Genomic DNA, 13,757 nt, shown 5'->3' with positions numbered 1-13,757 from the left:
TTTTTTTTTTTTTTTTTTTTTTTTTTTTTTTTTTTTTTTTTGAGACGGAGTCTCTCTCTTTTTACCCAGGCTGGAGAGCAGTAGCACCATCTCGACTCGCTGCAACCTCTGCCTCCGGGGTTCAAGCGATTCTCCTGCCTCAGCCTCCTGAACAGAGCAGCTGGGATTACAGGCGCCTGCAACTACGCCCGGATAATTTTTGTAGTTTAGTAGAGACAGGGGTTCTCCACGTTGGCCAGGCTGGTCTCGAACTCCTGACCTCAGGTGACAGGCCCGCCTTGGCCTTGCAAAGTGCTGGGATTACAGGTGTGAGCCACCGCGCCCGGCCTCACCACTCATTCTTAAGTGAAAAAGTAAAGTTGTTTCTTCTTTTTTTTTTTTTTTTTTTTTTTTTGAGGCAGAGTCTCGCTCTGTCGCCCGGACTGGAGTGCAGTGGCCGGATCTCAGCTCACTGCAAGCTCCGCCTTCCGGGTTTACGCCATTCTCCTGCCTCAGCCTCCCGAGTAGCTGGGACTACAGGCGCCCGCCACCTCGCCCGGCTAGTTTTGTATTTTTTTTAGTAGAGACGGGGTTTCACCGTGTTAGCCAGGATGGTCTCGATCTCCTGACCTCGTGATCCGCCCGTCTCGGCCTCCCAAAGTGCTGGGATTACAGGCTTGAGCCACTGCGCTCGGCCGTTGTTTTTTTTTTGTTGTTGTTGTTGTTGTGGCTTTGGTTTTGGTTAATTTTCATTTTTTTCATGTTTGTTTTTGGTTCCAGACCACCAGTCAGGGATTTTCCATTCTGGGATATGAAAGCAGGGCAGAAGACCAAGTGATTCACACTTCAAGTTGAGTATTAAAATCACCTAGGAAGTGGTTTTAAAAATGCCACCAGTCAGGATCCACACCCATTCTTTCTCTAAGTTAATTGAACTGTGTGGGGACTGCGGTATCAGTATTTCTTAAAGGGTACTCCAGGTTGCTAATCAATGTCATCCAAAAGAGATTTGTCACAATTTTGGAAAGAGTCTCATCAGGCTTGGTGGAAACATTAAAGAATATGAGAATTCAATGTTTATTGTTGTTTATGTTGTTTTAATTATCCCCATCACAATTCTGGTGGAGTTATTCTACTTTTCTACTTTTGCTTATAAAAGGAATATCCAGAATCAGATAAAAAATTCATGCATTAGAAAAGAGAATATAGGAAAAAGTAATTTTGTCTGTCACCCCCTCACCATCTTAGCACCTAATCCTCAACACTCATAGCCCCATTACCATGTATTCTTCGATGACTTCAACTTTGAGATGAACTCATTAGATATTCTACTGCCACAGAAAACAGAAGGCTTCCTACAAAGTGACAGTATGGATAAATTTAAAGTGGGATCAATAGTTATTTGTTTCTGCAATTTCCCCAAAGAATAACAGCATAAATACTAATAAAAATTAGTTATTACATGTGGTAAACTCCTTCAAAATTTGTATCTATTACCCCAATATAGGAAGTCAGTTGATCTAACCACCTGGAACAAAGAGCTGCATCACCCTGTTGTACTGATCAGAATGATCTGTTACTCAGAAATTATACATCTTATTAGACATTAGTAAACATTATTAAACATATGTTATAGCTATTATATGTGGATTAGTAACATCTGCTTCTTAAATTTACCAGTCAAAATTATCTCATATATTTTAATATGGTGATGAACTTTGATGGTGGGGTCAATTCACTCTTCACCTAAAATCCTTTGAAAAAAATGAACTTGGCCCTATCAACACATCTCTTGGAGAAATATCTTTGACACCAACCAGATACAAACTTTTCTAGGTCGGCATTTTGGTCAGATAAACATCTACCATCTGCCAATTTAATTTCTAAAGATATGTTTTCCACTTAATCAACAGCAGTCCCCCCACTCTCAAAATTAATATAATCTCAAAATGCCTATTATACATTTTTTATCTAAAGTTCAGCACTATATTTGGAGGATTTTTTAATGACAAGCAGTTCTCCATTATTTCTACAAGGTTTATCCTTTTAAAAAGTCAAGTCATCAGAAAACAAGGTACTTACACTATTTTAGCTAAACTAGAAGTAGCATTACTGTGACTGAAACGTACATTTTGTTTCTCATCATGAGGGTTTGCATGGGGTGCCAGGTCCTTAAGAGGCCCAGAATACATATTTTGGGGGAGAGGGGAAGAGAGGAAGACAGAGGGAGATGGTTCTAAACAAAAAGATTCTGATGAAACTGACTCATTTGTTGTTTATAACACTATTCAACATGTTTTCCTTTTGTAAAGATACATATCTTTTGTAAAGATACATATGCAAAACTTCTTATGAAGGTTTAATCAGCACTGTTTTTGCTCACGAAGTCTTCACATCACTTTGATCACCAAAAAGTCAAGCACCTATACAGCAACTTTAATTTTTATTTAGATCTTAATCATAAATTCAATTATGTTTACCTTATATGTCATATTTTACTTTTTAGTCATATGCCACGTCAAATCTTTGGGATATAAGAAAGTAAATCCTTTTCTCTCTGAATCCAGAGATATTATAGTTACTCATTGCTATCCTGACTACAAATGTCTACAAAGCTATGATACAGCTCCCCAAACTAAAGTATAATGGGCATGAAACTCAAGTATTCATGCTCTTATTTCTAAACAATGCAAAGTTAATTTAACATGAATTTTCATGAATTTTTCATACTTGAGTTAAATTCGTAAAGGGCATTTAAAAGTAAGGATTTGGGATATAAAATGTTAAATGTCATATAATTACCCAGCATGTTTTAACAGATTAAAATACTTCCCTGTCTTTCTACTGTCAAATATATATGGAATTCCTTGTGTAGGAGCTTATCATCAAACCAAATGCTTTATACTCAGTGTGAAAATTCAATCACAATTGTCAAAGATCAAGCTGCTACTTCTGATAACAAATATGATGAGATATCATCGTGTTCAATATATGCTTTCAACTTGACATGTAGGCTAATAAAAAACATAAAGTTGTAGTATTTATTTTGTTTCTTCCACAACAGAAGGCTCCTAAGAGGGATGATCAAAATACTTAGTATCATTGCATGAAAATAAAGTCAACTCTTTATCTGCAGACAGATTAACTGGTTTGCCAACTAACTGTAGTAAAATAATAACAGCTACATTAGATTTGTAAAAGATTTAAAAATTACTATGCATCAGTGATTGTATCTCAATGAGAGGATGTCTATTTATTTTCAACTACAAAATAAACATAAGATACTACTTTTTGTCTTATGACAATAAATTTCATTCATTCAAGCTATTTATTGAGTACTTCCTATATACCAACCACTGCAGTAGGCTATCTTACCTCATTAATCAGACCTAGTCTCCTGTCAACAGCTTTCCTTAGAAGAAGGCATAAGGACATGAGGAAGAGCATGCAGCCAGTTTTTTTGTGAGTCAACTATAGTTCTGAGATGTAAAACTTAAAGAGGATCACAGACACTTCTGCACGAGGAAACAGACTGTAGTACACGTGTGGCTGTGGACTTAACTTTCCCCTATCTTGCTCCTCACCCTGTTTTTCTTACTTTGCCTTCCTTTTTAGGGAAAGCCTGAATCTGCCATTCTTGCTTGCCTCCTTCTCCTTCAGCTTCCAAGTTCATAACCAGCACACCCTGACAATTCCTCAGATGTCCCTGAATTTGTATACTTCCCTATATCCCCACTACATTCTACCTCAACCCCCTCTTTAGCTTGGAACTCCAGCATCTCAAAGCACAATGATAGTTAACTTAGTGGACACTCAAACCTTTGCCAAATAATTTAAAAAGGCAGCTTCAATCATATGCCCTTTAAGATACCGAGGTAAACAAGAGTAGAATAACAACAAAAAAACCCTGATCTTATTCTCCTTTGAGCAATCACTTCAAACATGCCAGTAGCAATATCTCCCATTAGTTGCCTAAGGTAGACACTTAGGAATTATCTTTGACCTTTCTCTCCTCTGCCACCTCCCATACCATCCTTCCTATTACCTTCTCAGTTTGGTTTCCTCTGTTGCTCTCTTAGGTCTCACACTACATGTCAGCCAAACACCAAATACCTCCTCACTGTAACCCTCTAACCCAGCGCTGTCCAACAGAACTTTATGCAATGATGGTAATGTGCCATATATATGCTGCCAATGGGTATGGACACTGAGCACTTGACATGTGGCGAGTGTGACTGAGGAACTATGTTTTTAATTTTATTTACATTTCAACTAATTTGAATTTAAGTAGCCATATATGTTTAATGGCAACAGTACTAAACAGTGCAGCTTAATCTTTTTCTATACTGCTGATAGACATATCTTACTACAAAATATCTGATCATATTACTTGCCTTACAGAATGTGTCTCCATAAAATCCCCATCATTAGGCAGGATATTCAAAGCTCTTTACAATCTAGACAAACTTCCACCTCAGTCTCATTAGCCCCACTCCTTTCCCATCTAGTCTGCACAGGTAATAGGCCACTCACTGTACTCACACATGCCATGCTATAACCCTTATGGAAGCTGCTGACTCTTGCTTAGAATGCCTTTTCCTCTCACAGAACATCTGCTCATCCTTCAAGATCCAGCTTAAATTCCCATTTCTCTCTGAATATCTAACTACCCTCTCAGAGCTGAGCTAGGCTCTCTGTCTAAACTCTGCTGCCATACTTTTTGTATATGGCTTCATTAAAGCATTTAATCATAATTAATGGTTTACATGTGGAAAATATGAGTATCATGTATGCTAGGTAAATATTAATCACATACATTAAAGAGAGAATCTGGCAAAGTATCTGGCACAGGACTTCACTCTGAGTAAGCCCAGGATAGATGTGCCAGGTCTTCAGGACGTGTTTTAGGAATTGTATCGCCCATGCTAGTGATCTTCACCAAATATAGCTGCCTAAGAAAACAGAGAGGAAAATAAAAGAATGGAGATGGGGCAAAGGAAACGCTCACAAGGCATTGATAGAAATGAGAGGCTTAGGCTAGGGAAATTGTATAAGAAATTTCAGCAGTAAACCTATAGGTAAAGCTGAACTTGTTTTTCACCTTCTCTACCTAACTGGCAATAGCAATAATCAAATTCCTTAATCAGGGAGTGCAGTTGTTATGAGGTCAAGAACAAGAAAACGGTTTTCTTGTGATGTGTAACTGAGAAGAATTTGTTGTAAGCAGATCAATAAAGTCCTATTACTATGGCCCACTCCTCAGGAAAGAGCTCTCTTTTATAAAACATTGAATATATTTGCTGTAAGGAAATTCAACCTATGAAAAACACAGAAGGAAAAAAAGGCTCTAAACTCATGTCCTCTACAATTATATTTAGATAGAAACACTTCAAAATCAATGATATCTGAGTTGCATGTATTTCCAAAATAATAATTTCCCCTTTATAGAAAGGGATCTCATTTTTCACTCCTTTTAGTCTGCTTTTGAAAGCAATGCAGAGAAATATTTAAATGGTTAAAGGCAAAAATGTTAATGGCAATCCTAAGCAATATTCAATATATATACAGGTATCTGAACTGAGTAAGTATGAGTCAATATTAATAATATTTTGATGTTCCATTTCATTGGTTTGAGAAAGCATAGGTTTACGATATAATTTTGTTATTAAATAAAATCCTTGAATTGGATTTACAGATTGAAGAAAATTAGTATTTGGATTTAGTTCAGAGGTTGAGTAAATTAGCTCAGTTCACTCTGGGTTTGAGTTCATGGTTCAGTTCAAGTTCTTGATAATGAGCACATCAAAATAAAAAAATATTTAAATAATGTAATCAGGGCTGACATTTAAGAGCAAGTGTTCAGGCAAATATGTGTTTTTAAAAAACAAACTCACTTTACAGAGAGAGCTAAGGTTAAATCCGAAGGTTTGAGCATTCCGGGAGCCAGCATTCATGTAGTTTCCCATTAGCAATACAAGTTCCAGCAACTTGCTAAAGCTTTTGCTCTTCTTTATCTCTTCGCAGGCAGTACTGACAGCCATGATGTCAGGTTTGATGTTGTTCACCTGCTCTTCAAACTGAAGCTTAAAGAGAATAGCACTGAGCCGTGGCCGTAGTCTCTTCACATTGCTCATCTGATTGAAAAGAAAACAGCAGATTTCCTTTAAAATGCATGGTATACTTTAGTACTATATGACTGCAAGTAATCTGGGATGATTTATTGGTATGACAGTACCGAAGAAGCAATATGTCTCCTAAAACTGATAGCAGGAAGAGAGAAAAGCCCTGCTTGTTTTTGTAAGGAATTCAGAGTCATCCCTCAAAACTCAAATTAAAAATTTGGATGCCCAATGAAAAGAAAGCTTTAATTAAATGATAATGTTTAATTAAGTAATAAAGTAAGCATTTTTTAAACTAAATTCTAAAAAGGTAACAGGACACATAGGCCACAAATTACAAGGCATTCATGTCATTATTTTGAATAATTTTTGTTCAATACTGCAATACACTGGGTCATGTTTAAAACATATTCAGAAAAGTCTAAAGAGGGTTTGTTTTCTTCAAATAGCAACTGCTGTCCTCAGAAACCCTGCTGGCTAACAGTATGTGTTAGATAGAGGGAGAGTAAATAGGTCCCAATTTGTACTAAATTGACTTTCTTCAGAAACACAGGAAAGTAGAATGACTCCTGACACATACTAAATTAGCAGAATCAGAGTTAGGAAACATGGGAGTAGTAGAACCGCAGAAGCAGTGCAAACCCACAAATCTATCACATGCCAAGTTAACCCTGTCTGGGACTCTGGGTTTCTCTATTGGGAATGTGGGGGACTAGAGATGTCTAAAAGAACAAAGGGGCAAGTTCCTGCCTTTATCCTTACTCCTGTGCAAGAAATAATTAGTTGTAGGCTGAAGACATACCACATATTAAGCTAGATATGAATTTCTTGACCAAACGTATTAGGGATTCGGGACTTAAAATGCACTGAAGGGGCAGTAATAGTAAAATTGTTGAACTTCGACTATTGTAAATATCAAAAGCAGGTTAAGGCAAGGTCAGAAAAAAAGCAGAGACAGGTTAAAATAGGAACTGTTTCTCTTAGTCACAGACTGTAAAGGAAAGGCTAAAAAACAATGCTATATGAAGCCTGTAGGATGCCAAATATAATGAAAATCATGATTGTTTGGGACACAGAAAGCTATCAGTTCATAATATAATAATGACCGTTACTTAAAGTATACTAGACAAAGGCTTATTAGACTCCAATATTTTATAGACACTGCCTTAATGACTTAACATAACTCAGCTTACTCACCTGACAAAAATTGAGCAATTAGTTCTTTGTACACAACTCTGAGAGAATATTTTCATATAGACTAAAGCCTTATAGTGAATGAAAAGTTCCATTTTCAAATAATATAAATATCTAATTTATACTTAGCTTTCTCCCCAGCCCCTTGCCAAATTAAATGGTTATGTGTATACAACCAAGATTCTAAGAGGTCAATTAATGTAGTTATTAATAAGAAGTCTAGTTTACAAGGCACTTTAGGGAATGTCTTCATATTCCACTGTCTAGGAAAAAGAAAGAATGTAAGCTCAACAAGGACAAAAAAAAAAAAAACAAAAAAGAAGAAGAAACATCATTAAAAGTTTATAGAGTAAGTGTAAGCGATATAAAAGTTATAAAGAGACAAAGAGATGCACTATTAGAATATTGATTCTTACTGGGCATGAATTGTTCTTTTAAAGCAGTGATCACTTACCACAAAGACTTTTGTCTTAAAATATATTATATGTCTCCAGATGGGTTCACTTGCCTGGATTTTTTTTATCCTTAACCATTGCAAAAGGAAGATGTTCATATGACATTGGTAACATGAGTAATGCTCTGTTACACGTAATATGTCCTTTAGAGCAGTCAGACGTACAAAAGAGCACTCACATGCAGCACCTGTAGTTATGGCCATTCTAAAGGTGTCTAACGGGCTCATAACATCTCTGTTTTCAGTAACTGCCATTACTCATGATTATGAAGCCAGATACTTGCAATAAATATGAGAAGAAATTATCCAGTATTCTATGCAAAACATTTGTATTATGAAATATATTAATTCTAATATATATTAATGTACTACTATTTTCATGCACAGAAGAAAAAAGAGACTGCTTAAATGCCTACATTATACCACCCCAAAATATGTTAAAGCTTTCCTGCTGACAAGCTAACCATATGTAGCCAGCATAAAGTAATTAATTCTCCTAGAAAAATATAACCTAGATTTGTATGAATAATGAGTGTATCTGGCACTAGGGACAGGTACCTTGAAAAGACAGAGTAAGTCTATGATGTAATACAGAACAAAGTGCTACGAGTTCATGAAAATCCCTGACAAGGCAAAGTCAGGAAAGTAACCTAAAAACAAAGCTTTGAACAACACTTTAAAAAAAATTAGATGTCCTTTTCCTATTGTTCTTTCTTCCAGGTTTAGATAAATCAGTATTTGACTATTATTGAGTAAATGTATTTTAATAAACAAAATTATTGAGTGGGAAAGGAACTTGAAATGTCACCTGGAGATGGTGCCTGTCTTTAGTTCACTATTCAGCCATATGATGACCCCTAGGCCAAATGGTTGCCCTTCTGATTTAACAACAAAATATCATTTAAGGTTAATGTTCCAAGATCTAAATCTTGGAATCTATGATAATAACAGAAGGGTTATTTTTCTTTTTTTAAGGCAGAGTCTCACTCTGTTGCCCAGGTCGGAGTGCAGTGGCACAATCTCCGCTCAATGCAACCTCTGCCTCCCGGGATCAAGCAATTCTCCTGCCTCGGCCTCTTGAGTGGCTGGGATTACAGCCGTGAGACATCACGCCTGACTAACTTTTTGTATTTTCAGTAGAGACAAGGTTTCACCATGTTGATCAGGCTGGTCTCTAACTTCTGACCTCAAGTGATCTGCCCACCTAGGTTTCCCAAAGTGCTGGGATTACAAGCATGAGCCACTGCACCCAGCCCTTTTCCTCATTATTTGATCAAACTACTTCTTCAGGTGGAATCAAATAAAAAATGTTCGGCGGGGGGGAAATATATGCATATGTAAAAACCCCGACCAATGTTTCCCCATCCTCACCACTTCTCATATTCTATCAACACTGGGGATTTGCATTGTTTTCCTGCTAAGAAAACTAAACTTCTGACTTGTCTAAGGCTAAGTGGAATGCAGAAATGGAGAACTATGATGCTCAAATAATATTCTGAAAGGCAACAGAAAGTCATTTTTAAAAACAAGAAGAAGGAAAGGGTAAAAAATCTATAAACATAAAATGTAAGCTAGTTAATAACTAGAATGTTAGAAGAAATTAGAATTTCATTTTTACAATTATCCTTTAAATCTATTGTTATGAAGTCTTAGCAATACAAATTCACGAAACCCAAATCTATGACAATAATGAGATGTAATCTGAAGATCAATCCAAAAAAGTAAAAATACATTGATTTCACTCCTGTTTTTCTTGAAGGCAGGGAGCAGCACTCCTGTAACCTCCCCACCCACAGATGTCATATGTCAGAATGAAGAGATCTTAAAACCAATGACTGGTAAAAACCAAGAAGCAATATCCAGAACCTTAAGGGTAATTTTATTTCAAAATTTTGTTTGTTGACAATATATGTTGTTGGAGAGGGAACAACATAAAAAGACCTTTAAAAAAATCAATGAACCAACAAGTATTGACTGGGCCCCATTCAGTGCTGTGAGGGGCACAGGAGCCATAGTAGCTGCCCCTGCAGCCCTTATCATTGAATTCTTTCTGCCTGTCTTAAGGAGTAGAAAATTGGAAAGGTTCCCAGGAAGACGTAATCTCTCATAATCTCATTATGGTTATATTTTTCACATATAATTTTAATTTTATCCATTATTCTATAAGAAAAAAATCATTTTTACACCAACTTTGTTTAACACCATATCTAGTTTTCTTTACACATTTTTTTTTATAAATACAGGTTGTCTGATGTTTTTTTCCCCCTATCCTACTATGCAGACTTACACAGCACCCCTCAAAAGGATTTATTTTTTATTCTTTTTTACTCTTCCCTGAAGTCATTATGAAACTAACTGTTCACTTAAATTTCTAACAGTACAATAACCTGCTGACTGGGAATTTACTGGCCTCAGTCTTAATTTATAATACTCTAAAAGCATTAGTTCATATACTTTGTAGATATCACATTATAAGGAATAATAGAAAAGCATTTCAGGAAGATGAAATGACTCTTTCAAGTCACCTGGCGAGTAGGACCCAGGCCTAGAGCTAACTTGCTGCTAATCAACTGTCCTCACCACTCAGAGCATCACAATGTGGGAATTAATAACTACAATTTACAAATCATCTGGAACTCAAACTTCCTCTCCTATGTTTTCTTGTAAGAACGAACTTTAATTTCTTCACAGTAGTTATCAAGTAACACACTACAGAAAATGACCCTGCAATGAGCTCTGCCTGTCACCTCTACTATCTCAGTATTTCTTACCTTTCTCCTTAGTATACCCAACTACCTCCTATTGTGCTGAATTTTTAATACTTTTTCAGATCTACTTTTGTTGTCCCTCCACATCAGGGATCCCACACCAGTAACTGTTAGGAAACAGGCTGCAGAGCAGGAGGTGAGCAGCTGGCCTGAGCAAGCAGGAGCAGGTGAAGCTTCATCTGTATTTCTAGCTGCTCCCTATTTCTTGCATTACCACCTGAGCTCGATCTTCTGTGAGATCAGTAGTGACATTAGATTCTCACAGGAGCGAGAACCCTATTGTGAACTGCACAGACAAAAGATCTATGTTGCCTGCTCCTTATGAGAATCTAACGCCTGATGATCTGTCACTGTCTCCCATCACCCCCTGATGGGTCCATTTAGTTGCAGGAAAACAAGCTCAGGGCTCCCACTGATTCTACATTATGGTGAGTTGTATAATTATTTCATTATATAGTATAATATAATAATAGAAATAAAATGCACAATAAATGTAATGTGGTTGAATCATCTCAAAACCATCCTCCTGCCATCTGTGGAAAAAGTGTCTTCCATGAAACCATTTACTGGTGCCAAAACGGTTGGGGACTGCGGCTCCACACTACACTCTCCACTCATATTCTCCTATTAGCTAATTCTTCAGTTCTCTATGGGAGAGGTATAATAAGCAAGAAGAATGTGAAAAAACAAATGCATTTTTATGAAAGACAAGAGAAAGCAGTGTGATCTAATACATCACAGAGAATTAAGACACTAGGGAAACAATTTTTGAACTTGATTTTTCTAATGATATAAAAAATATCTTTCATTGTTAACAGACCAATATGTTCATGATCTCTAGAATTCTCAGAAAAAAACACAAGTTCATTTCACTTGGAGAAAGGCTTCAAAAAAAAAAAAAAACTATTCAAGTGACTTATACTTGAGGTAATACTCAGAATATCAAAATGTTTTTAAAATAAATGTACTCTTATGATATTAAAGCTGCTACGCTAAAGTCATTTAAGAAAACTACACAAAAACAAAGTACATATGGTATAATTTTTACATATTTCATAGGAGAAAGGTAAAGCCAAGGCTTGTACAAAAAATATTAAAAGGCTAAAATGTATATTCCTCCACTTAGTCAAGAAAGAAATAATCGGCTATAGACATCATGGACTGCTGTACCTTTGTTTATAAATCCTTATCAATTCTGGGTCACTAAGGATTTCACAGGAGGTCCAAATGAGTTTTGAAGATTCTCAGGATCATCAACTAGTAAAGCTATGAATGGTAAAGCTAAAGAACAAAGAGACTTCCTATTTAATTTGGCAATCTCAGCACACAGTCTTAACACATAAGTTCCATATCTCTTGAATTTAAAAGCTGGCATAAACCCCAGAATCATATTAGTGTCTTAAATTCATTCATGCCCGCTTCCAGACAATCCCCATCCCATCATAGAAAACCAGTGTTTTCATTTCGATCACTATAGCTTAGTTTTGCCTGTTCTTGAAATTTATATTAATGAAACTATACGGTAAACAGTTTATATAGCTGGCTTCTTTCACTCAAAAAAAAATGACCTAGAGATTTATATACATGTATAATTCAGTACTTTGCTCCTTTTTATTAATAGATTTCCATGCAAGAATATACCAAAATTTGTGTATCTACTTTCCTTCTGATGGACTTCCCCCCTACCCCACCCCCAGTTTGGAGCTATGTAGAGGGTTGAGTCGAACAGAGACCCACAAAAGGTATGTCTAAATCCTAACCTCTGGTACCTTGAATGTGATCATATGTAGAAACAGTTTTTACACACGTAATTAAATTAAGAATCTCAAGATGAAATCATCCTGGATTTAGGGTGAGCCCTAGACTGGAGTGATGCATCTACCCAGAAACTCCAAGGATTGCGCGTGGCTTAATGAAGCTAGCAGAGAGGTATGGACCAGATTCTCACTCAGAGTCTCTGGAAGAAAGGAACCCTGCCAACACCTTCATTTATGACTTCTGGACCCCAGAAATGTGAAAGCATAAATCTCCATTGTTTTAAGCCACTAAGATCATAGACATTTGTGGGGGCAGCCCTAAGAAACTAACACAGGCTATTATTAATACTTTTGTATGATGTTTTCATTTCTATTAAATTAGTAAAAAATATAGTACAAATGTATATCTAACCGAAAACATTGCCAAACTGTTTTTACAAAGTAGACTAAATGATTCTATATTCCCTTCACAAACTTATGTTTTATTCTAGCTATCTTTTTTCTTTTCATGTATAGGTCTGTACTCCATTCCTCTAATTATTCAGTGAGGTCTGATGCAGGAGTTGAGATACATTTTGGTCCCTAAGATGTATAGACTTTACAAAACCATTTAATACAAAGAACATCACTGAACATCAAATGATGGTATGTTTGTGGATCTGTTTCTAACCTTCTAGAAAGCTTATTTCTATATCCTTAAGCAAAAACTTTTACCTTGATGCCATATCAGTTTAGGTCCACCAAGATTGTTCTTCTTTAAAATTGGTTTTCTACATTCTATGTCCTTTGCATGCCATATGAGTTTTATAAACCATTTGTCAATTTCTATAATAAAACCTGCTGGGATTTTGATTAGGAATGTGTGACATTCCTAGGTCATGTGTGGGAGAAACGACATCTTAACAATACCAACTCTTCCAGTCTATAAGCATAATATGTATCACCATTTCTTTACAACTTCTTTAATTTTTCTCAGCAATATCTTACAGTTTTCAGTGGAAAATCTGGACATATTTAGTGAAATGTATCCCAAGGTATTTTTAGTTTTTTTTTTTTTATGACATTGTAAATAATACTGTTTTAATTCATTTAAATTTTGCTGTTTGTAGAAAAAAATAACTATTTTTGGTACGTTGACTGTACTCTATGTCCTGCTGAATTCACATGGACAATTAGGTCAGCTGACAAAAAGAAAAAGATGGTATACTTTCTTTCCTCTCATATACTCATCTTTTATGTCTTCTTGTTACACAGATTAGTACATTATAATGCTGAAAGGAAGTAATGCAAATAGACACCTTTACCAGGTTCTCTACTATAAAAGACAAGGTATCTAATCATTCACCATTAAGTTGAGTATAACTCCAGGTTTTTCATGGACATCCTTTATCAAAATGAGGAAGTTTGCTTCTATTTCTAGTTTGTTGAGAGTTTTTTCATAAAAAATGACTGAATTCTATCAAATGCTTCTTATTTCACATGTATT

The 13,757-nt window shown here is 35.9% G+C and overlaps 1 protein-coding gene across 1 annotated transcript in view; it reads right to left on the bottom strand.

Annotated features, from left to right (window-relative positions):
- DIAPH3 (diaphanous related formin 3) overlaps positions 1–13,757 on the bottom strand; it is a 522,774-nt gene that overhangs the window by 217,762 nt on the left and 291,255 nt on the right. Inside the window, 1 exon segment of the mRNA XM_017892515.1 lies at positions 5,874–6,113. Within this exon segment, the coding sequence (XP_017748004.1) occupies positions 5,874–6,113 (240 nt within the window).

The sequence above is a fragment of the Rhinopithecus bieti genome, unplaced genomic scaffold, assembly GCF_001698545.2.
Source record: "Rhinopithecus bieti isolate Rb0 unplaced genomic scaffold, ASM169854v2 scaffold_21155, whole genome shotgun sequence".
In the NCBI taxonomy this organism is placed as follows: domain Eukaryota; kingdom Metazoa; phylum Chordata; class Mammalia; order Primates; family Cercopithecidae; genus Rhinopithecus; species Rhinopithecus bieti.
Note: the sequence above shows the minus strand (reverse complement) of the source record. Positions and strands in the feature narration are given on the sequence as shown.